General features: G+C 38.7%; 1 protein-coding gene across 1 annotated transcript; it reads right to left on the bottom strand.

The window, feature by feature from the left end:
* LOC148844065 (small ribosomal subunit protein bS16m/bS16c-like) lies at positions 1–25,278 on the bottom strand. The gene is made up of 4 exons (XM_088959638.1): positions 24,973–25,278; positions 22,901–23,084; positions 14,270–14,315; positions 1–680 (listed from the first exon to the last, which is right to left on the bottom strand). Exons 2-4 carry the CDS (start codon positions 23,031–23,033, stop codon positions 452–454), a joined length of 408 nt encoding a protein of 135 aa, XP_088815764.1. The 5' UTR covers positions 23,034–23,084; positions 24,973–25,278; the 3' UTR covers positions 1–451.
* Between the last annotated feature and the right edge of the window lie 880 nt (positions 25,279–26,158).

Below are 26,158 nucleotides of genomic sequence, written 5' to 3'. Positions count from 1 at the left end.
TGAAGTAAGGCTATTGTGATAATTCACACTTGGCAGGAGAAAATGAATCAAAACTACATAAGGTGACATCATAAATATAAGATTATTCCTCTTATCCGAAAGGGAAAAAAAAGCAGATCAGATGAAAGAAAGGTGAAACCAGACCTCCTTTTCACACACAAAGGGACGATTGTGGGTTCAAGATATAAAAAGTAAGTCACAAACCATGATCTCCCTATATAGAGAGGAAAGTATCAAATTCTCAACCAAGCCGTCAAATTAGCAGAACACGAAGAACTAAAATCCTTCAAAAGTTTTCTCTTTTACAGAACTCAGATTTGCTTCAGCATATTATATTCTGAAGTGGTGACAAAATTAAACCCACTCATCCTGCAAGTTGAGTAGGAATTAGGGTGGCTGAAACCCCCCAGAATCCCAAAAAAATAACACACATCGAGAAGAGCTGAGCATATCATGAGTCATATCTATCATCCTCTGCATTAATTTCTTCACCGGCTTGATCAGCAACATCAGATTTTGCAGGGTTAACAAAGCGTCCACTCAAAGGATCAACTTGACGGGTATCACGGGGTCCACCTTTGTGGCCCATTGCAAGCATTGGTGGTGGCGGTAGAAGCCCTGCCCTGAAAAGAATGCGCTGAACAGGTTCTGAAGGTTGGGCACCAACAGATAACCAGTACCTGACAGAGAAAAAAAAAAGAAAAAAATTGAGTAAATAATAAATCAAAAACAAGCATAAATTAAATATATTTATCTTCACTTCAAAGTAAAATAAAACATGTATAAACAGATGATAGATTACAAGCATCTGTACATTTTTGAAGGAACCTACCACCAATTAAGAAGGACTAAAATATTCTAAACTATGAAAATTAAAAGAAAAATAGCAACCATCTAGAGTTGTAGACTGTTAAACTACCCTTAAGAATGCAGTAAAGGCATTGAAGAATCTCCATTTAATCCTGTAGCCCTATCGAACAGACTATATGATTCCCTCCTAGAAAGAATAGAACACCTTTCAAGGTCATTGCTTCTGTTAGCATATAAATTTCACAAACTTGAATGAATAGAGAATAAGTTTCATGCCCAAGAGAGGATCACTCGCTTCGGCAACAACTTCTAGACTACAGTGAGAGTCTACAAACCTTGATGCCTTAGACAATTGGTCTTGTCATTATCACTGAATATGACAACATTAATTACCCACTGTTCAAATAGGTTATGTTTGTAGATGTTTGGATAGAACAGAAGTAAGATTTGGTGGGATGAAAAATAGCTCTAGGTAATCAGAAATGGGAAAGCTTAGGCATTTAAGAGAAGTTGGTATGGCTAACATTGCTTTGTTCCAGAACTTTTATCCTTGTGGTGCCAATGCATTAGAATATAAAGCCTGCACCAAGTTCTTGTATTGTGGATGTTTTTTTATTTATTTTATAGATATTTTAGGTCAAAAACTTTATTAGAGAAACAATAATGATAAGTACAGCAAGAAAGTAGAAAATGAGCATATTATAGTACTCAATGAATTTGAAATCACAGATATATTATATTGTAACATGACCAGGTTTAGTGATTTCTGATTGTAGCCAAGTCCCCCCCCCTGCCCCCTGCTTTCATATTTCTTCCTCTAAGTGATCAGTGATCTATCCTTCTGCTGTCTATTCTGATAGAAAGAGTTTTCTTATGTAGGTTTTGAATTCCTTAATGATTGAAGCTAGAGATGGGCTGATTGCTATACCCTCTAAAATTCTATTATTTAATTATATTATCCACTGCCAAAAAAAATTATATTATCCACTGTTGTTCTGTTCAGCAACTACAACTGTTATCAAGTGGTCTCTAAATAGGTTGTCAATCTCTGCAGAGAGGGCAAAATGATCCCAAAAATGATTAACAAATGGACATGAGGGTAGCAAGTGATACGTTATTTCTCTATAAACCTTACAAAGGGTACACCTATTGAGGGGAAAGGAGGGTTCTTTGGTTTCTCCATTAGAGGGCCTCACAGTTATTGAGTTTAAGGTGAATCATATCCCAAAAAAGGGCCTTTATTTTTTGTGGAATTGACACCAACCAAATTGCTTTCACTGAGAAAACCATAGTAGAATTAGAAGGTCAAAGGGCTCAACAAAAGCAGGTATTATTGAAGGACCCCTCAGACTCATAGGTCCTTTTTTTGTGAATGACAACAACAGTTTATTAATATAAAAAAGGAGATAAATATAGAAATGGCTACACCCCAGAGATTGGGATGCCCAAAATGGAAGCTGCATACATCATGGATTTCCTTCTCCATCCCAAAACAAGTCATCTCTATTCACCCCTTGTTAGTCCTAATTCTTTTTACAGGAGTTAATTTTTGAAAGAGAAGCCCTCCCAAATGATCAATAAGGTTCATAATCTCAACAAATATGTGATGTCATTGCCATTGTGAATTTGTTTGATGAATATGTCAAAGCCTCAAAGGACAAATATTAATCCATGTCCAAATCTTGGGACTTTGGTTTTAGAAATGCAAGGATATATATGGAAAAACCACAGACAAAGGAAAGTTTGATTGAAAACATCTGTAAAAGTGGTACCATTGATAAACTATAAATATATTTGAACCTTTCTCTATAGATGACATCTTAAGGGGCTGGTAGCAGATGGCATACTCATCTACCTCTAGAACAACTATTCAACTAGAATGGTGACTGCCACCCATCAATTGAGTTAAGTTAATTTTTTATGGTTTCAATTGATGAAATCCAGGCAATTCAGGTATAGGGTGAGTATTCAGGAATAGTAATGGAGAAATGCTTGCTTCTCAGGACCAGTTGGAAGAGGAGACTCAATTAGAGGAGAACTGCTTGTAATTACAATGGTTAAGGCTAGATAAACTACTGGATTTCAGAAGTTTGATCATAGGAGACTCAAAGGACAATACTGGGCCGTTAAAATACAAGAAGCAAGAATACTAGCATTATAGGAATGAGATGAAGGAAATCTTGCATCTATTTTTGGAGATGGAGATCACTGTAAATTGGGTACAGAAATCTGCTAACAGCTTGGCACATTCAATAGTGAAACAAGGTGCAAGCAGAACACATTTGTTTTGGGGAAGTGTACATAATTGATATAGGCATATTCAGTCGATTCACCAGATGCTGACACATGGCACTACCCAAGAGTATTCCCGCCATTTTGCACTCGTCCAAGGGCAACAGGGTAATTCCCACAAATCATTACTGTGGGAGTATTTAATGTGTAGGCACCACGTTCTCGGCATATTTACTCCCAACACACTTATGAAGGGATAGTGATCGGCTGACGGCTCTTTGGCTGCCCTCTTCGTGACCGCAATTCACGGGACGGCTACTTATTAGTACTCACTCCTCTCAGGCGACTCTGACTATAAAAGGGGCACCACAACCTAAAGGTACACTTACGCACACTTGAGCTAATCATTATTCTCTTGCTGTGACCTCGGCTTCCCTTCACAGCCCTCGGCTAACTTGACTGTCAGAGTCCTCACCCCTGGGAACATTACCAGGGCCTCTAATGCCTTTTCACTCTTAGTAGGTAGGACCCTTGGCTTTCAGACCTTGGAAGTTAACAAGCTGCCCTTGGCTCCACAATTGGCAGCAACAATTATGATGTAAAGAACAGGGCTGACTAGCTTAGCTAGGACAATTTGATTGTATAACACATTATGCATAATTTTTTCTCTCATAATCAATAAAATTTTGATACAGTTAACAATCAAAAATAAAAATAAATGGAAATGTGTTCAATTTGATAAACCTTCTAGGAGATATTTTCTTATCTCAAGTTGTTTTCTATTCAAGAATTTGGGTTTTAGATTCTTTGAGACCCTTCTCTTGTGTTCTTTTCATGACCCTGGGTACCAATAGAGGAGGGAGTTCAAGGAAGTCTCTATGGACTCAATCTTGAGGGGTTGGGCTACAGTAGCTTTGCTTTAGCTTTCTTTGCTTGGTAGCGACTAATTCTGGAAGCCAAAGTCCAAAAAACAAAAGCCACTTTAGGCTCAGTTTGGAAGAAGTACAAATACAAATATGTAGGGTGTAAAATTATGTATTTTGTATGTATTTCTACTGTACATATTTGTATTTGTACTCCTTCCAAACTAAGCCTTAGGCTCTATTTGGAAGGAGTACAAATACAAATGTGTAGAGCGCAAAACCTTGTATTTTGTATTATTTTGTATGTATTTGTACTGTACATATTTGTATTTGTACTCCTTCCAAATTGAGCCTTAGGGACGAAATCACAAAGTACAGAAATAAAAAGAATAATAAAAGAGTTTGGGCCTTTGGGGCAAAACAACCATCAACTCTCGACCTCGACTCTTGTCTCTCTCTATCAACTCTCAACTCTCAACTCTCTCAAATCCAAACCCTAGGTAAACCCTAATCTTCTTCTTCTACAAGTCTGGTGTACAGACCCCTCTTCTTAGGTATGTCATCTGAAACTCTCTACATTCGACCTCTCGACCTCTTGTCTTGTCTCTCTCTCTCAACTCTCAACTCTCGACCTCGACTCTTGTCTCTCTCTCTCAACTCTCAACTCTCTCAACTCCAAACCCTAGGTAAACCCTAATCTTCTTCTTCTACAAGTCTGGTGTACAGACCCCTCTTCTTAGGTATGTCATCTGAAACTCTCTACATCCAACCTCTATTATCTATTCAAATCCCATCAAATGTATGATTTTTCCCCTATTAAACTCCATCCAAATGTATCATATTTCCCCTATTATGGGCTGTATTTTAATGTACCATTTGAATGTATATATGAATATGGTGCTAATGGATTGTTATGTCATTCGAATGTATCATTTTAATGTTATGGACTTTATCAGTTGATGTAACATTTGACTATTATGCCATTTACTGTTATGGACCGTGTTACTATTAAATGTAGAGGCTGATTTATGTCTCTTACATCTTCTTTCCTTTTTTGGCTCTTGGGACCACTCTTTTATGTTGTAACTTATGTACACATTTTCTTTGTTTTATTCTTTCTTGTAAGAGAAGGGCACAACTGTCCTTTCCTTAACCTTGTTCATATACAAGTTAATGATTTCTGGGCATGTGACTAAGGTGAACACACCCTTTCATTTCCTAGTTCTTCTTCTCTGATTTGAACTGAGTTGACCTTAAAATCATTTGAATGTGTTATGAACTGTTTTATCATTTTAAGGCATTATTGAATGTGAATGTGTCATTTTATTGTTATGTGAAGATGGTGATAAATGGACCTTAATATCATTTGGATGCAGCATTTCACCATCCATTCTATAGATAAGACTCCAAATCGAGCACTTCCATTGGCCACAATTATCCTAATCTAATCTATCAAAAAAATTATCCTAATCTAAGATCTTCATTGTGGCACAACTTCCAAGACCCAAACCCTACCAACACCTTTCCAAACCTCCCAATCAACCATCTATCAAATTTCAGACTCAAAATGCCCATTTTACCCCTCTCACAAATAAGATTTTGAATCAAGCACTTTCATTGGCCGCAATTATCCCAATTCAAGATTTTCATCGCAACACAACTCTAAAGACACCCAAACCCTACCAACACCCTTCTAAACCCTACAATCAGCCATCCATCAAATTTCAGACCCAAAATGCCCATTTTACCCCTCCTATAGATGAGATTTCAAATCAAGCCCTCTCATTCACTACAACTGTCTTAATCTAATATCTTCATCGTGGAAAAGTTTCCAAGACACCCGAGCTCTACCAACACCTTTCTAAACCTCCCAGTCGACCATCCATGAAATTTTCAACCCAAAGTGCCCATTTTACCCCTCCTATAGATAAGATTCCAAATTAAGCACTTTCATTGGCTGCAATTATCCTAATTCATGATCTTTATCGTGGATAATTGACTGCAATTATCCAAATTAAGCACTTTCGTGGCCTAACTCCCAAGACACCTAAACCCTATCACTACCTTTCTCAACATCCTGATTGACCATCCAACAAATTTCAGACCCAAAAATACCCATTTTGCCCCTTCTACAAATAAGATTCTGAACCAACCCTTTTCATTGGCCACAATTATCTTAATCAAAGATTACCTTCGCAACACAGCCCCAAGACCATGGTTTTAAAAGGCGTCCAAGGCAAGGCAAGAGGCGTACGCTTCAAGACAAGGCGGCCGAACAATGCCTAGTGTCAGTAGCCTCTTCAAGATGTTGTAGGGCGATAGCCTTAGTTTCGGTGAAGCATACGTCTCTCACCTCGAGGCGCAAAATCATTGAGGTGGTAGCCTCAAAAGATCTAGGTTTAAGGGTGTTCTAACATGGCTAAATATGTAAAAGGATGAAAAAGCATTAGGGAATATGGACTTAGGGTAGAGTCAAACATATTAAGGGTTTCCCTTTTTTCTTCTTTGGACCCCCCAAGACTGTTAAACCCCATTATCACCTTCTTTGGACCTCTTACAGCCTCTACATCAAGTTTTATCACAAAATTACCCATTTTACCCTTTCATCAAAAAAGGATTCCAATTCACACAATCTCATTGGTCAAAACACTTGATGCTCAATTTCCCTAAGATCCCTACACCTTCTACCCCCCTCCAAATGATTGACCCCACCTCAATACCCTTTCGTAGATTTTTTTTATGAAAATACCCCTCATACCCTTGTAAAAACCCAAGATTCCGTTTCCTTGAATCTTATTAGTTCCCCCCTAAGGCCTAGGGCACACTTCAGCCATGTGGGTTTGAATTCCCACCCTTGGATTTCCATGGAAAAGTTTCATTTAATCTTGGGCATTCAGTGCTTTTTTAGCCCTTCCATATTCCTAAAAATCTTTTTCAGTCCTCATTATCCCTCCTACCCTTGGATTTTGTAAAAAATCCCCCTAACACTTGGCAAACCCCTAGCCATTGGATTTCCATGAAAAATCCTCATTAAATCTTGGACATCCAATAAACCCATGACCTTTAAAATTCAATGAAATTATTCTCTAGGTCCTCCCTCACAAGAGCCCCCCCCCACACCTTTTAAAAATTGCAGAAACCCTCCCAACACAAGAAACCTCCCTCGTCACTAGATTTCCATGCCTAAAGCTTCTTTGAATTCGGCCCTAGGATGGGGCACCCTCTTTTTAAAACCCTAGGGCACCCCTAACTCTTTTTGGAAAATCCAAATCCCCCCCTTTGGCTCACTTTATAAAAGGAAGCTTATTCCTTCCTAAAACCCTCTCTTAAAAGGAAAGAAATTCCCCTACCTTCCTATTCCATTCAAACCGAACAAGTAAGACAATCATTATCCCTCTTTCCATTTAAACCTAACACCCTCCATTAAGCAAAAAACATCCCAACAACAATCTCTTATCCCACCTCGCTCATCATCTTCTCCCCTCCTCTCTAAACCTCCATTCTCCTACAACCTTCTCACAAAATCCTCACTACCATTCTCCATTACCTCCCACCATCTTCTAGCTTCCCAAAGAGAGAGAGAGAGAGAGAGAGAGAGAGAGAGACTCAATTAGAGCTCGGCCAACAATTGTAAAGAGAACAAAGAGCAAGAAGAAGAAGAAGACAAAAGTAGAAGAAAAAGTAAAAAGGGGAAGAGAAAAGTGCTCCAAATGATTGGGGGATTCTTGTCAAGCTTTTTGTCATCATTTCGGGCTTTCCTTTAGAGTCTAGAAGTCTAAAAACGTCCCAACTCTCTCCCACACTTGGACTATCAAAGATCCCCTCTATTGCATTCAAGGTGTTTGCCAAAAGGCTAACAAGGTATGTGCTTCTTCATTTCTTTTTGTCAAATTTATGATTTCTATTGGCTTTGTTTTTGATGATTTGCAAATGTTAGTCAACTTTATAGGCTATATCCCTTTAATGTCTTAGAAAATGCATGCCAAATAGCATGTCTAAGGTGCCCCAAATCCCTAGTTTCATCTTTCTTTGGTCCATTAATATGTGTTGTATTTTTTTATTGCATATTATAATGGTGTAGTTTATTTTCATTTTTCTCCATCTTGCATATGGGAATGTTTGCTGAATTTTATCTCAATCAGTATGCTCTCGGCTTGGTTGATAATGTAGTCATACTCATTGCTTCTTTCCCTAATTGCATGTAGTAGCATCGATGTTCTCATGCTATGTTATATGTTTTCTCTTTTTATTTTGCTTGCCTATGTTTGGGGTTTTTGTGAGGGTTGATGATTTCAAATTGGAGGGGAGTTCACAGGAACAATGCTTTAAAAGGTGTGGGAGGTGTCCGCCTAGAGTGGAGTAGAACCCCCTATTTGCTAATGTTGTTCATTCATTCATCCTAATAAAATATATTCTTAAAAGGCAATTAAAATTATAAAATCATTATTTTTTATGTGAGAATTATGAATTTTAAGACCCTAACATGGATTTCTTTGGGCTTGTCTCGAGGGGTGTGGTCAGGAATCCGGGGGCAAAGCCACTAGGTTCAAAACAAAAAAGCGTGAAAATTTAAAAAGGCACACGCCTATGCACACCAGGCATGCGCCTTTTAAAAGTGTTGTGCCTAGGACCTAAGCAAAGCACATACCCTAAAATGTGCCTTGCTTGTGTGCCTAGGTGCACTTGAGGCACCTTTTAAATCACTGATCCTCTGAGTGGATCCTTATTTGATAATAACACAACCTGAGGTCAAGTTTAGAGAATACTATGGCTGCTTGTAAATCATCCAACAGCTCATCAATGAGAGGGATGGATCTTTGACTGTAGTCTGATTTAGGGTATGGTAATCTACGCAAAATAGCCACGTCCCATCTTTCTTTTGACAAAGAACACAGGTGCTGAGTACGGACTAGAGCTTGGTTGAATAAATTGTTTGTCCAACAATTCTTGGACAATTTTTTCCATTTCTTCTCGTTGAAATCTAATCTTAGGTAGTGATATCGCCTCACATTCAATGGTGGTGCACCTAGAAGTATCCCAATCCAATGGTCCATGGGCCTTGTGGGTGACAAGCCTTTTGGTTCCTAGAAGATTATCCAAATATTCTGGTACAAGTTTTTGCAATTCCTGTGGGCTTCCAATGGGATAGGCTCCTCTGTTGTTATCACTATGATCGATGGTTCCACCCCTATTTTCATGAAAATTATTTGACCTTCATCTTGACATGTTTTGATGATAGTCCTCAACCCGTTTGGCTGGGGTGGAGTTGATGCCAAACCTGCTAGATGGCAGTGTTTTCCATTTATTGTGAAGTCCACTGTCAATTGTAACCAATCACAGATGACTGGACTCTCATTGCTTGTGGTGATTTGATCCTGATGAAAGAGCATGCTGTGATATTTCAGGTTGGTCCAGCACATCTTGTTCTACAGGCCCTTCTAGGCTCCCTTCTTCTTCTGGTTCCATTTCTTCTGTTTGAAGCATGAAGAGATGTAAGGCCTTACATCTGTAACCGGCCCAAATTTTTCCTCACAGTTGTAACAGAGACCACAGTCTCTGCAGGCCTGCATTTTGGCCCATGATAGCTTCCCCAATGGTACAGGGGTGGGTATTAAGGCGGTGGACTTGGGCTATGGGCCCTCTATTCTTTTTGTGGGCCGATTGTTTATAATAGGCATTGGACCAGGATCACTTGGGCTGCATGGGTAGGCTGGAGTGGACCGTGGGCCCAAACTTGACCTAGGGTAAGACATAAAGGAGGGTCAATTTAATCTCTTAAAACAAGTAAGCATTTCTTCTTGGTTTCATGCTAAGCTGAAAGTGCCGTGCAGTGAAATAGGTTGGAGGGCTTTCAGGTCGCCGATGAAGTAGCTGCAATGACATCTCCGGCCAGCCTTGTACCCTCGTTGAAAGTTTCTCGAACTCGATCTGGTAATCTTTAACAGATCCAGTTTGTTTCAGCTTTGATAACATTTTATCACAACTGTCAAATCTGATGGGTCCAAATCGTATGCATAAAGGCTTTTGTGAAGTCAGCCCAAGATACCTAGCGATGTGATCGTCGGAACCATCGAAACCAGAGTATTTCCTCCTGCTTCTAAGGGGAATGAGGCGACAGTGACTCTTTGATAGCTAGGTCATGGTATTCAAAACATTTCTCAGCCTTAAAAATCCAGAGTATGGGATCCTCACCTGAATAATTTGGGAAGTTAAGCTTTTTCTCATGGCAGCTCCAGTATCGTGTTGATTCCCTTCGGAGTCTCAACTATTTCCTTCTTGCTCACTTTTGTGGTTTCCTTCAATCAATTTTTTCTCCAGTTGTGCCATGATCGCCACTAGAGAATGCTTAATCTCCTGTAAAATTTCCAATGACTTTATGCAGTTGCACTTCCATGCAATCAACCCTTGTCAACAGTTTCAGACCTGGTACTCGGCATCCTCTGTTCTTCAGGATTTCTTCAAAGCTCTGATACCAAATTGTTGGAGTTACTGCACAACACAGGCTTCCCTTCGAGGGTGAAGCTACCTCCTGAATCGAATTTGATGAGAGAAGGGGGAGAGAGAGAGAGAGAGAGAGAAAGAATTTGATGCAAGTCTTCTATTCCCTTCTTTCAGAGTACAGTCCTCTATTTATATTGTTCTCCTTGTAATAGTCATGTGACATTATTACAGCTAACTAATCACTTGCTGCTTGGCTTCTTGGTTGGTTACATGTAACTGAATCTTGATTAGTTGCCAACTGTTTCTTGAGTAGTTGTGCTTAGTTGTCTCATTGTCTGAGTTGGCTTCTTCCTCTTCTTTCTAGAATATACCTTCAGCCCATTTTCTGGGTCCCTAACAACAGACTGTACTTCCTCTAAACCATTTTTATAATTCTATCAAAAGCATCCAATCAACTGGATCATATGTTTTTTCAATGTCTGTCTAGTTTACAAATCACACCTTTTCAGAATTTTGTTAAAGAATTTCCATTGTCACATAGCAGAAAGCAATAAGAAATCTTTATGCAATAATGCATGGAGATGAATATTCCACATTTCTCTTAGATACCAAACTGACTGTTCTTCTTATTGGTTATTATGTTTATATTAAAGTCATACATGGTATTTCTTGTTGCTTATATTTCTTTTTTTTTTTTTTTTTTTTGATGGTTCTGTAACTTCAGCTTATGAGATAACCTTGATGCATTAGGGCTGGAACAAACTATCAGAAGACAGAAATGAGAGAGGAAGAGAGAGAGAGAAAGAGAGAGAGAGTAGCAAGGGTAGAGAAAGAGAAAAGAAAGAGAAATCCCAAGGAATCGCTCCAAGGGGTCCTATAATCAATCACACTAGGGTTTGTAGGAATCACTCCATAGAGTAAATTTGCTCTAAAGAAATATTCACTCATTCATTAGCTTCATAAGGAAGAGAATACATTTATTTATATAGAGTGACTTGTGGCCCAGAATACTCTTCACCATAATTACAAAAATGCCACTCCTTGTCTTGTGCATCAAGAAACACAATAAGTTTCTATCTACTAATGCAAATAAACTGCAAATTAAAAGATAAGTCCTACTAAACTAGAGGACTAAGATGTTATAGCCCAGGCCCACACAGGACTAGCTAAAATGACAAAAATACCCATACGGTCCAAATATACAAAAATACAGAAATTTTCAGAAATTCAAAAAATTCCAAACTTGATTCTTTAGCTCCTGCATTATTCTCCCTTGGTTCCAAAAAATGAAGAACTTGACGATGATAAGTTGATGCAGCATTTTAAAAGCACAAGGTGCAAGGGCCAATTTTCAAGCATGTAAAACCCACAATCTCTTTTTTTCCTTAATTGCATTAAGTAGCTAATGTGATGTAAAATATATTGCATTCTTGATTATATGAGTCGCCTTTGTACCACGCCCCTTGAGGAGAATCCCCTATTTGCTAATGTTGTTCATTCATTCATTGCAATAAAATATCTTCTTAAAAGGCAATGAAAGTTATAAAATCAATATTTTTTATGTGAGAAAGAAGAATTTCAGACCCTAACATAGACTTGTTCGAGCTTACCTCGAGAGGTGTGGTTGGGGATCCGGGGGCAGAGCCCCCCGACCCAGCCGTTTGACTCAAAAAAAAAAAAGGAAAAAAGCACAAAATTTTAAAAAGGCGTATGCCTAGGCTGAAGCGCAAGGCGCATCAGGCACACGCCTAGGCACACCAAGCATGCGCCTTTTGAAAGGGGTGGGCCTAGGACCTGGGTGAGGCACATACCCCAAAATGCGCCTCACCAGTGCACCTAAGCACGCCTTTTAAATCACTGAGTTGATGTACCTCAATGACAAAAGGTGTAGTAATTCCATAGTTGCTTCAACACACTTGGACTGCAGAGTAGATGTCACTGACATAGTAGCTATAAATGGATCTTGAAAGTAATGCATGTCTTAAATACTGCCTTCCATAACCTACATTGTTAAATCATCAATAACATTAGCTTCTTGAACACTTACATCACCAATCAACCTATCTTGTGGTGAATCTTCCCCTTGCTTATCACTATGAACTTTTTTTTGATAAATAGCTTATCACTATGAACTTTCATATCCAAAATCTCAACTGCAACATTTGCAACTTTTCCTTCAACCTCTAGTTGAGAAATCACCATCTCTATGTGTTCAGCTACCCTTGGTTCTTCAACAAACTCTTGAACTTCTGCCATTATTGATGTTGGTGGGAGTCGTACCATGTCAACTTGTAATTCTTGAATTGGTCCCAATTGAACTTGTAAGGTAAAGTCACAACTTACTTCCTTACTAACATCTACTGCAACCAATACATATGCATCTTGCACCTGAATTTCTTCAACGTGCTCCACTTCTATCTCTTCTTGATCATTAGCCTCAAGTTGACCATGGGTGTTGGAAGTTCCTTCTTCAACAATTCCAATCTTTTCTTGGCTCGCACCCTTTTGATCTTCAATGTCTACAACTTCTATAGGTTGAAATTCTTCATTCACAACTTTAGCTCTAGGATGGGCATCGAACATGCAGGAAATCTTCTTTATTTTCAACTTTGTACTTTCTTCTCATTGGCTTCAAATTCTTTGTTGTAACCAGATGCTTCTTCTCTACCTTGAGTCGATTCAAAGGCATGATCTAAGTCATAAATCTGAATTGTAGACAATTCATTCTTGATATCATCCCTTAATCCATTCATGAAACGAAATAATTTGTGTCATTCACTTTCTGTAATGTCACATCTAATATATAATTCATCAAACTTGTGGATTGAACTATAGATAGCATACCTTGCTTGAGATTACTCAACTCCACATTTAGATCATCAAGGAAGTATTGCGGAATGCACTTTTCTTGCAAATACCTCTTCATCTCTACCCATGTGGTAATAGGATATTCACCTCTATTTTCTAGTTGTTGCTCAAGAATTCTCCACCATACTTTAGCAATACCCGTGAGCTTCTCGGCTTCGTGCGTGCAAATCTAAATCTTTGTTTTTCAGATATAATGCCAATCAAAATATTCTTCTAGTTTAGCAATCCAATCAAAGAATGCTTGTTGGCCTTCATCTCCCTTGAAATTAGGCACTTCACTTTCTCTTCTAACATTCATGAAAACCTTACTCCTATAGCCGACATTACTAGATCTACTTTCTTCCACCAAATTCTTAAGTAAATCAAGCATAGACCTTTCATATGGTTCAAAATCCCTATCATCATTGACTCTAGACCAATGAGATTGTTTAAATGATACCCTAGGCTTATAGAATTGGTTACTTTGTGAGAGCATATACCAAAACTAATGCAATAGGGCTGGAACAAACCATTAGCAGACAGAAATGAGAGAGGAAGAGAGAGAGAGAGAGAGAGAGATCCCAAGGAATCACTCCAAGGGGTCCTAGAATTACTCTAGGGTTTGTAGGAATCACTCCATATAGCAAACTTGCTCTAAAGAAATCTTCATTCATTCATTAGTTTCAAAAGGAAGAGAATACATCTGTTTATATAGAGTGACTTGTGGCTCGGAATACTGTTCATCATAATTACAGAAGTGCCACTCCTTGTCTTGTGCGTCAAGAAACACAATAACTTCCTATTTATTAATGCAAATAAACTGAAAATTGAAAGATAAGCCCTACTAAGCTAGAGGAATAAGATGTTATAGCCCAGGCCCACACAGGACTACTTAAAATGATGAAAATACCCATACTGTTAAATATACAAAAATATAGAAATTTTCAAAAAATTCCAAATTTGATTCTTCAGCTCCTGCATTAAACCTGCTAAAACTTAATAACGATTAGAGATAAAATATATTAGGAAGCATACATTCACCCAAAAAATTAATGAGTGAAAGAATGATAACTTACTTCACTCTATCAAAATTTAGACCCATTCGTTTACCACCATCATGTCCTATAAATACACAAAAAAAAAGAAAAACATATGAAAATCCAATTTCTCATAATAAAAAATCACAAAACAACAATGGAAAACACCAAATAAATATTGAGAAGTACAAATATGACTAGCAAATTTATCAAGTCGAATTAGCTCCTTGAAGCCTTATCCATTCTCAAGTCCCAACATTCCTTATAGATTGAACAAGAATTCTAGTCCAGTCACTCAGTTCATTTAAGATGGAGAGGCAAACCTGATAAATAGTTGTCTATCATTTTTTTCCTCTTGGAATTCAATAAAGACAAACCTTCAACTAATATTGGACAAAATAGAATTGAAGCTTAGCAGATGGTGACAATAGTTCAGCTCTTGTGCTGGACACTTAACCTTGAGATAGTCAGCAACCTCAGCATTCTAAATTACTACTTACTTTTTTATTCACTCTTCTGTTAATTCTATAATTAACCAGCACAACATAAATTTCCTGGGAGGAGGTATTCAAATCAAAACACTAGAGTTAATGTAATAGTGAAGAAAGGTGATCAATCAGTCTCTTTTTGGGGATTCGTATTCAAGAACCAACTACCATCAACATAGACTTCATGGTAAAGCTAGACTAGAGAATTCATCAGGAGGAACATAAATGCAGCTAGGCCTACCAGGAGAAGTGCCTTAGAAACAATTCATCTTTGGCCTCAAAAATTGTCAAGGCGACGCCTAGGTGACAAGGCGCCCTTTGAGGCTCACCTTGCCTAATCGCCAAGCAATTTTGTACTATGTATTGTAAAATAATTTTTTATTCTTTATTTTTTGACATTATAATTATAAAATAGGCACTATTAAACTAAAATATTCATTTTTTATGTTTATATACTAATTTGTTTTTATTATTTTCTTATTTGTTAGGATTTAATCAATACAAACATTGCTAAATGCTATATTGAACCCTCGAAGACTTCAAAACCTGAACCAATAAGTAAGGAAGAACTTAAAATTGTCTAATCAACACATTTTCTATACTTTAACATGAACTCTATACTTTTCTTATGAAAGTTATGAATAATTATTAAGGAAATATGGTTATGGTACCGAGGAAACTACCCTATGATCTACATTTTCTATATAAAAAAATCCATCACCTAGGCGCCCCCCTAACTAAGGGTGAGAAAAAAAACCAAAAAACCGAACTAAATGAGAAAACCGATTGAAATCGAACTGAAAAATCGGTTAACCGAATTCAGTTCTATTTCGGTTCAATATTCTTAAAAAACCGACAGTTTCGGTTCGGTTTCGGTTAACCATTTAAAAAACCAGCAGTTAACCGAACCAACCGATATATATATATATAGTAACATTATTTATATAGTATTATATATTATATATTTTATTTTTTTTTGAAAATCGAATTGAAAAGTTTCAAAAAAAAAGCTGAAAGTCTCAAACTGTTGACTGGTGACTGCTAGTTTGCCTTTTCGAAAATCGAAATTTTCAGCTTCTCTTTTTCTCTCGGTCTCTTTGGTTAATCTGTTGACTTTGTTAGACAGTTTTGTATGCCCTTAGCTTCAATCAAAATGATGTACTTTATGAGTTTATTGTAAATGAATAAAAGTGCATATTTGATTCATGTTCCCTTGGTATGTTTATGTGTAATACCCTTAAACTGGACACTTAATGAGACTCGTATTAGTTTAGAATATTCACAGCCAGTGGGTCGGTCTGGGGAGACCTATCTTGACAAGGCTGACACTGTGGTGCCACCAAGTCGATTGGGGTGGCATGTCTCAACTGCCAGGGTGAGACCCTAGGCACGTACAGTGTAGGATTAATTGAATCTTTGAACTGGACCAAATTTCCAGTATTGCCCTGGACCTTGGAGATTGATGGGCAAAACTGGAAAGTTACACCCGACCCCTAGACTCGATTGTGATACTGCACTAGGTGTCGGATTTGGCTGTCTTTGATGTACCAATCAGTGAGATCCTTAGTGGGGGTCAAAACCTAGGTATGTTGGGACAGTCTGAGAATTCATCTGAGTGGGTGATCATAGTGACAGGATCAGCCCCTTTGTCAGACAAAGGTAATGATCAGGGATGCACTCTAACTGATGGAAACCAAGACTGCTGGCAGCCGATTTCAATCGTTGAGATTTGTTTTGCAAAATATATTTTTTATGAGATATAAAAGTTATGGTTTCAAAATGATTTGCAAAAGGTTTTAATTCCCGGGATCCATATAAGCAGAGAGTGCAACACTGTTCCTTGCAGCCGAGGGAGAGGTCCTCTCTTGTCGGGCAGTGTATGATCATTATGGGCTAAGAGGTTAAGTGTAAGACCATTGAAGATAATGCCTGATAGGCTAATCTTGCATCTACCCACAGTCCCTAGGTGTTACAAGGTGGCTTGGCCCAGGGACCACTTAGGGTAAGTGTTGGGCCCATAGAGACCATGAGATGGTTTTCAAGGGGTGCACTGTCCATAACAATGTATTCGGCTAGGCCTTATAACAAAGGCTGGGCTCAACCCATGTGGTTGATGTGTAGATCGATGTTTGGGTCCCACGCCATACAAGGAAGCCCAACTAGGCAGCAGTTTGGAAGGTTAAGTGAATACATAACCTTAAATGGGCCTTAAGCCCATTTCGAACTGGACTGGTTTGATTAGTCATTTAAAGGGGCGAATTCTGAGATGGATTAACTGATAGGATTGGGCCTGACTCTATCCACTTAGAGAGTCCAAGATCTAAATGAAATTTAGATCTGGAAACCTCCTAATTAGATTAGGAGATGGCTGATATAATCTACATATAAGATAAGGGTCATCCCTTATCACTTAAAGGGACTTCTAATCCAAATTTGATTTCGATCAGCAACTCCTAATGGGATTAGGAGTTGATTCCTTTAAGTCTATAAAAGGAGGAAGGGGCGACAGCCTTTAGACATGCAAGCAATACACATTCTTGTCTTCAGAGCTGAAATCACAAGAGAGAATCTGCACCCTACAAATACTCTCTTGCCGCCTCCTTCCTGCAGCCGCCGCCTCCAGCAGTTCGATCTCCAGTTCTTGGGAGAAATCAAGATTTGATCTTGATACCAATCTTTTGGAGAAAAGATTGGTTGGAGTTGTATTCACAAGCCATCCAGTTGATTCTTGCGAAGGGTCAAGTTCTTTTGGACTGTTGATTCTGCTCCACCTTGCACTGCGCCATCTTCAGTGGGAGCAGATTTTGGATCCTTCCTTGGGCGTGAACACTTCCATTGGGAGATACTACTTCTCTGTATCAGGTATAATCCCTCCCTACTCCTTTTGGTTCTGATTTGGTTCAGTTTATGGTTCAAGAATGATCCTTGAAAATATGATTTTCTAAATAGGGAATTTGATTCCTAGTTGAAAGGAGAGAAAAAATTTTTAAATTTGCCCCCTTATTCCGCAATCTTTGGGCATCCATGTGATGGATATCCTATCCCTTCAGACTTGACTCGAAAAAGAAGATTAAAGTAGTTTACACTATCAAAACATGGAAATAGGTCAGAAAAAGAAGGCATTACTTCTTTCCATTTGTATATCCTGGATCTTCAAAACCCACCACCCACCTCCATGTTCACTAATTTAATCTTCACTCGTCACGTGTGATGGGATAATTAACTCTCAGTCTCTCTTCTCGGCTTATCATCTGTTATCTCTATCGCGTAGCCCGCACCAATCACCACCACCAAGCGACAACGCCGGTCACCGCCTTGCCGATAGTTTTCAGTTTTCTTCTCAGCTTCTCGCCTATCATCTCCGTTGCGCGGCCTGCGCTAACTACCAGCACCAAGCGGCAACGTCGGTCGTGGCTCTGCCATCATCTCTGTAGGTTGTATCTCTCTTCTCTCTCTCTCTCATCTCCCCTCTCTGCAGCTCCTCCAAACGCCACCTCAAGCTCTCACCGCAATAGCTTACAAGAACCTCTGAAAATAACTTTGTTAGAAGCGTCATGACTCGATGCAAGATCTGAACTGATGGTCAGCACTGACAGGAGAATAACAGATGGCCAGCACCAACAAAAACCACCGGTCCACCAACAGTTTTATATTTTTTTTATTTTAAGTGCATAAAAAACCGAAAAACCGAATTGCGGTTAATCGGTCCACCGGTGAACCGATTGAACCAGTTAACCAATTGAATCGGTTCAGCTTCGGTTTGGGTATTTAAAAAACTGATCAAATCGGTTCGGTTTGAAAAAATACCCCACGATTCGGTTAACCGAACCATGAGCACCCCTACTCCTAGCGCCCAGCCTCGCCTTGGCGCCTTGAAAATTATCCTCACACCAAACAATCACAATCATGAGCCTGGGAAAGTATAATGTACCATAGAGATAACCTTGCATGCAGACTCCCATGGGGTGGTGGGCAATAGGCAATAGGGGTGCAACTTGAGCAGGCATTGCATTTTGTTAAATTTGAATGAGCCCAACCCAGAAGTCTGGGCCTAATGTAGTGTAAATTTTTCAAATTGGTACCCAACTTGCATTGACACTAACATACAATTAAAAAGCTGCTCCAAAGAACCTTGATTCCTTATTTATTTAAACACCAAAAAGCTCTACAACAATATGGATCAAAGTCTTAAAATGGCTAATTAGATTACTCAATATCATTAACTGAATGCTTTTTTTCTTGTTGTTGTTAAATGAGCTACACAACAGGGGGAATTATAGTTATTAGGGGTATTTATGTAAAAAAACCCCAAAAAGCAAAAAAAATAGTCATTGGGGACCCCCCAATGGATATATTCTTAGTGGGCCAGAGTGGCTCATAGCGGGCCATGTCATGCCATGTCATGCCGTGTTATGCCGGCTCGTGGGCCTCAAAACCAAAGCTAGCACAACTGGGGGATTTAGGCCAAGCCACGGCATGGCCCAATTATTACAGTGGCCGAGCCAAGCCCAGCAAGGCCCACATATCGTGTCAACCCATGGGCAACACAGGCCACTTTACAGTTCTAAGAAATACCTTTGTCCCTTTATTAAACCATGATTCCAAATCAAGCTTTATTATTAGCCAATACCTATGACCTCAAGTTTGCTTCCTTCCTTGATCTAAACCCTCAAAATGAGCCAAATCATCCAAGTTTCTTGTCTGAAATGCATCCTTGAGATTAGATACCTTTTCTATCTGTCACCCCAATAGTTGCTTAAATACTGCCTAAAAATTGCTTGAACACCCTCTCAAACACCCTAACCCTTCTATGATCCACGAAACCCTACCTTTAAACTCCAAACACCTTGAATCCCACTATAGGTTGGGTAAGGCTTGGGTGTAAGTGGTCTCTTTGAAAGACAGAGAGAGGCCAGTGAGTAGGGAAATAGGCTTTTGGGGCTAAGGATGCTGAGAAAGAGTGCTTGAGTACTGGATGCCAAATGTTGAGTGTCAAATGATGAATTTCAATACGAGGAGGATCTCTATTTATGGGGGAGATCCCAGGATCCCAAAAGGTAGGAGATAAAGGTGCTTGTCTCCTATCGGGAAAGGGAATATTAGATTTGTTGTCAATCATTAAGTGTGCCATTGGGGTTTCACCATGTGTCTCATGAGGATTTTCCTAAGGATCGGCTTTCCTTCCCCTCAAGATCCCTCATTATTCACATGTGCTACTACCTCTTGTGCACCTTATTTAATTGGCGTGGCAATTATGACGTCATTGCCCAGTGGGCGACGTTTTGTTAACCCTACATGGCGCTCTGCCACGTCTTTTGAAGGGCTATGGGTCTATTGTGGATTTGGGCATGTGTGGTTCTCTCGCCAAAGGGCTCAGCCCGGGTTCCTCCTGACTCAAGTCGCAAATGGGCTTGTAGGCGAGCAGCGAACCACGAGTTTATCGCGGTTCTGCGGTGTGCTCTATGGGTTCATTGCAGAACGTGTGATGCGTTGCGGGTTTATCGCATTGGGAAAGTTGACTGTGGGTTGCCCGCATGCAACCCCGTGGTGTTAATTTAGTGTTTGATGTTCTCTGAGGGTCTGAGCGGACACTATATACCTACACCCCCACACATCAACTTTCATCCTAAAACAACCTTACTTCCCCCTTTATTAAACCAAAATTCCATTTCAATCCTTCCCATTTGCCGAAACTCCCTATTTCAAAATTTTCCATCATGACACATCACCTAGTCATTTGACCCTACCATTAGATTTCAAATCCCCTAAAACCCTACCTACCAAATTTCACTTTAAAATTCCCTCGCTTGACCCTTGATTAAACCAAGATTCAATTTCAGACTCTCACTAGCCAATACCATTCACCCATTAAATCTCCATCCACTTAGCACTCTTAGACTAATCTGATGACACCACCAAATCTAGAATCCTCAAAAATGTGGGCCCACCAAATTTTTCCCAAGAATACTACCATTCATCCCTCTATTTGAAAAGATTCCATTTCTTGAATTTTGATTGGTCAACCAATTAGGGCTACCTTGCACTCTCTATATGCCATAACTTTTCTCTTTTACCCAAAATACCCTAAATACCCTACCTTCCAATCTTAAACCCTAAAGTGACCTTACTTTTCCTAAACCATTCCAATCTTACCCTCATACCCCTAAAGTATGAAGACAAAATTACCCCATAAATCCTTCCTCTCCAAATTACCCTTACCTCATACCTACCTAGATGCTTTTACCCTCTAACCTTTTTAACTCAACCTAGTTTGTCCCCAACAGATTCTTATAAATAGGAGGGGCACCTAGGAGAAGCATCAAACAAAGACATACATAAGCCCCCACTCTCGTTAACATGGCCGTGTTGCCCCTTTCCCCACCTCCCTCCTCTCTTGTTACCCACACCATTGCCTCTAATCTCCTTCCCTCTTTTCCCGTTTTTTTTTCTCTTGCAACACTCTCACAAAACATCTAGCCCTAACACAAGGGCACCTCCCAACTCAATAGATGAAAAGAGATGCTAACTCTTTTGCTGATACTTTGGCTAAACAAGGGGTGGGAAGAAACCAACTATTTTGGGCATTGTTGTAATATGAGTTCAGTATGGGAGAGATAAGAGAGTTTATTTCTCCCTTTCTACATATTTGTACTTTTTTCTTATTTTAATGAATCTAATTCAGTTATTGATAAAAAAAAGGATGCCTCACAACTTGCAGGTAAATTCCAGAGGAAGTTCTAAGTTTCCCGTTGTTTTCTTTTTTTTTTCTTTTCTTTGCTGCATATTTGCATTTTTGGCCTCTTCAATATGAGGATTGCTCATGCAGGACGCAGGGCTTGCTTTGTTCCTACTATCCTTTCTATCTCTGTAAGATTTGGATTCAGAGAAGCTGGAAAGGGGTACCCAAGAACCACCAGTCTGCTAGATTCCACACTAAAACCAAAGCAAGGAAGGATTGTAGGTAGCAGTCCATTTTCCTCCCAATGGCATAAACATGCTTTTCTTTCTTTTTTGTTTTGGTTAAAATCATTGTTTGAGGCCCTATTCAAGAAAGTTTAGATCATAAATGGGGGGTTTACCGTGTTTGGGGGAGAACCCTTTCTCATCCCCAGATTAAAACCCCAGGACCTTCTTTGTAAGGGCAAACTAGTTTGGGTACTCACTCACCTCCCCTAAACGGTGAGTGGTGATTCTACCTTTTCATGAACTGGAAAGCCAGATTTTGAGTTGTCACACTATGCAATGTCTGAGTGCTGGGAAATTCTTAGTCCTCCCCATCTTATCTTTGGGAATCCTTCATCAAAGGATTCCACGCCTTTCTGTTCACCAAATTTAACCCCCAAAATTGAAACCTAGTGGAGAAAATTGCGACCACTTTCTTTATGTCCATTTGGTTTACAAAGAATGGACTTATTTTCAGAAAAGAACTTGAATTCACCCCTCTTCTTTTTTTTCTTTTTCTGTTTTTTTTTTTTTTTTTGATGGGCAAACAGGAGATGGTTCAGTCTGTGACAAAGGTAGAAACTTTATATGACCATTTACAAACACAGCACTTCCGTAGAAATGCCAACTCAATATTCAAATGCTGGCAATGGAGGTGGTGTAGAAATGCCAACAGAACAGGAGCTGTCACAAACACAGCACTTCCGTAGAACATCAAAACCTCATTTATGATTGCTTGGATAAGTTTCTGGAATGGACTATAGGCGCTTAGGCAGGGTTATAAATCAGTAGATCATCTAGTCAGATAGGACATTGCTCAATCTGATTACGTATGGGTAGCACCTTTGAATTTTCTAGATCATTTACTGTGGGAGGATCTAAAACATCATCCCCATCCTCTTTTTGTATCCATTATCCACCAAAAGTCACATCTTTAAAAAAATGGAAATATATAAATCTATGAACTAGATATTTAACGGATGGGTAAGAATGAAACAAAACCAATATACAGAAAAGAATACCAAAGGCAAGTTTTTATGAAGTAAAAATAAATGAATGGAAGATGATTTAACAGGTGGTCCTGACCAATCTAAAATCAACATTAGAAAAAGTTAAAAAAATGAAACCACATTATTGAAAAAAAAAAAAGATAGATCAGTAAAATACAAGTTGAACATATGATTTTATTTGTTGATTACAAATACATAGGGATAAAGTGAAATATTATACCCAAGCCTACCTGGTAATGGATTGTAGTAACCTAAGACTTCCAAATGCTTCCCATCTCTAGGAGATCTGCTATTGGCAGCCATAACTCGATAAAATGGTTTGTTTTTGCACCCAAACCTTGATAATCGAAGCCTAACAACCATTTTAGGGCTTGATTCCTTTCTTCTTTAACTATCTCACAAACTTCTGTATATCTGCAAATGCAGAAAAAGAAGTACAATAGAGAAACTTTCAGGATGCCATTTGACAGATTTTTGCATCTTTTCTAATCAAAGTTTACAACATAAAAGCAAAAGTAAATAAACAGGGGGTTTCAGCTGAGCAGATACATAACTTCTATTGGGTTTCCATTGTTGAACAATACTGTCCTATTAGATGCCTTTAAGGAAAAAATGCACTTGGTTGTGCAAAATAATCACAGTAGCAAGTTGAAATTTCTATTGTCCATGGGCTTAAAGTGAGCAGATGTCTATCATGAAAATAGGTAATCCAACACTAATGTGAAATCAAGTAAAGTGAATTTTTGGAATTCATGTGGGAATCCAGATGAATGAGGAAAAGGTCTGCATTAGAATCCCCATCATTTAAAATAAAATTATGATGGCAAGCAGTATTGTTGGAGTTCACTATATATATATATATATATATATATATATACACTTTAGTTATATATATATTGGATAAATAGTTCACTATATATATATTGATTATATTCTAATTGCACTTGCTTGGATGAAACTAAAGTGTACACTGGGATCTAGAAGGGTTGGTGTCCAAACAATATGTATAGGTTTAAACTGTACACTGGGATAAATCTAAAGTCCATACGGTATGTATCATCCTTATCAGGGAAGGAAAAAAAAAAAAAACTACAAGGCTACCCAAAAAAAAAAAAAAAGAATCTACAAGGCTTGGTGTCCATGCATGTCTAACATGGTATGACACCCATTTTAAGTGTTCACATAACATAAAAGTGAAGCTTTTTAGCAGCAGAACACAGGAAGCCAAGTGGCCCCACTGCAAGCTGCTAAGCAAGGCAAAAGCAAGTTGCCAACAACCAGATTCAGGGGGGGCAATCAGTTCAATTCAAAGACAGGAATCAATCCAAATTCTGTCCACAAAACACTATTTAAAAAAGAAACAAAAATCAGCACCAAGATGCCAAAATTTAAGCTTCCTCCAGACTTAAGACACCAAACGAAACCTAAAACATAATCCACAAAGCCCAAGTAGTCAAAATTTCTGCCATCAATATCCTGAAAATAATTAAGGCTTAAACAATGACACCTGCTCTTCTTGCCAAAACCAAGTCAATAATACTCAGTTTGCAAAACTGGACTTCTTCTTTTAAAAAAAAATGGGAGTAAAATGACAGTTAATGAAGGAGAACTGGAGAAGAACAGAGTAGTCATCCAACAAACTAAAGCTTTAAAGATCAATTACATGGAATGATTGGGAGAGCATTTGTCAGCAAACTGTATTTGAAACTGATTTTCCTTTGGTTACTAATGGCATTTACGCAAAATGTTCCTCTCCACTCAACTCAACGCAAAAAAGCCTTATCCTAACTATATGGGGTCAGCTACACGAATCATATTTCGCTATTCCACTCCATGAAGAGCATATTTTAAGAAAAATCGTTTAAAACAAAGACTATAGCAAATTCATCGAAGAACAATCAAGGTGGCACTTACAAAAGGCAAGATAAATTCCTTGGTTTTCATAATTAACTTGTCTAAGAAAGTGAAAAAGGAAGCCACCAAGAATGGCGAAACCCTTTTTTAATCATCATAACAAAAGCTCAACTGTTCTTAAATAATCTATTATATTTTAAGTCCTAAGAAAACATAACCGAAATGCTGATCAATAACCGTAATGCTTTCAGTCACGCCAACTAATGACCATCTGAACGAGCCTTTGTGCCGTTACAGAAATGCAAAACAAGATCTAGAATGCGACCTCTTTTTATATTTGTTAAAAAAGAAAGAATCCTTGAAATTTTCCTTGGCCGAGCTGGTTTCGCCAGAGAAGGTGAGGATTGCCCATGGTTGAAATAAGACCCAAGGATGAAAGGAAGCTTACCTTGATAGTTTCTCTTTCGCTGATACCCGTCGTCGTCTCGCCGGCGAGGAAGTACGGGAAATTTTGAAGGAAAACGAGCGAGAGAGAGAGAGGAGGGGGAGAGTGTTTGGGTTTTTGGCGACGACCCTGCAACTAATACAACGCACCCAACTCCAACAGACCAACTGACGACTGCAGCTGCACACTGGGGCATCTCCTTTATCGTTAATGGGAAGTGTTCCCGATATGCGGTTGTAGTGCTGGTTTGGAAACTGTTAGGTCGGGATGGTAAATTAGGATCTCCTGCCAAAAAAATACGTCCACCATAAAAAAGAGATTTGCCATTAGACCTATTCATGGGTGGGCCGGTCCAGCTGATGTAAGTCAGGCCTGGACAGGATTTCAGGCCCATGGGCTAAGCACGGGCCTAAAACACTGAGCCTAACCTTTTTTTGGCCAATCAAACTTGATAATGTATTAGATAATAAAAATATATTATGTAATAAAATATATATAATATATTTTTTCTTTATTATTCTTCTCTTTTTTTAATTAATAGTGAGATCTTTCATTATTTTTTAGGTTTTAATGTCTTATAATATAAAATAGTTTTTATTGAATAAAAAAGAAAAAAGAAATCTTTTCCAATTTTCTAGCTGAGCTCGGGCTCGGGCCTGAATATATTCTATTAATTCAGGGGTAAAGCCCAGCCCAAACTCAGCCTGGCCCAGCCCATTAATAGGTCTACCTGTCATTTATGAGATGTGCAGAGTCAAATGATGTTGGTAGGGTGTTGGAACACATTTTTTATGGCAGGTGATCTAGACTCTTTCCCTACCCTTGTGGGATCCATCCCCAATGGGGTAGGGATAGGAATGACTTTTTCCCAACAAGTACATGGATCAGTAAATTTTCATCTCGGTTATATATATGTATATATATATATTTAAAAATATGATTAAAGATGTTTAAATATATTTGAATCTTATAGTACTAATTACTTCTTCTTTTTTAATCTTTTAAATGAAATAAAAACAAAACCCAAAGTGATTAACGTCATAAAAAATCATGGGGATTGGGGATCCCACAGGAATGGGGATAACCTTGTCCCCACTAACAAGGATGGGGATAGGGATTTTCGTCGAGATGGGGTTGGGGAGTGACCCCTCTGCCCATTACCATCCCTAATGTTGGGAGCATTATGTTG

The sequence above is a fragment of the Nelumbo lutea genome, chromosome 8 (genome assembly GCF_056320005.1).
Source record: "Nelumbo lutea isolate HS-2025 chromosome 8, American lotus-T2T, whole genome shotgun sequence".
NCBI lineage: Eukaryota > Viridiplantae > Streptophyta > Magnoliopsida > Proteales > Nelumbonaceae > Nelumbo > Nelumbo lutea.
This window is presented reverse-complemented; position numbering and strand designations above follow the sequence as displayed.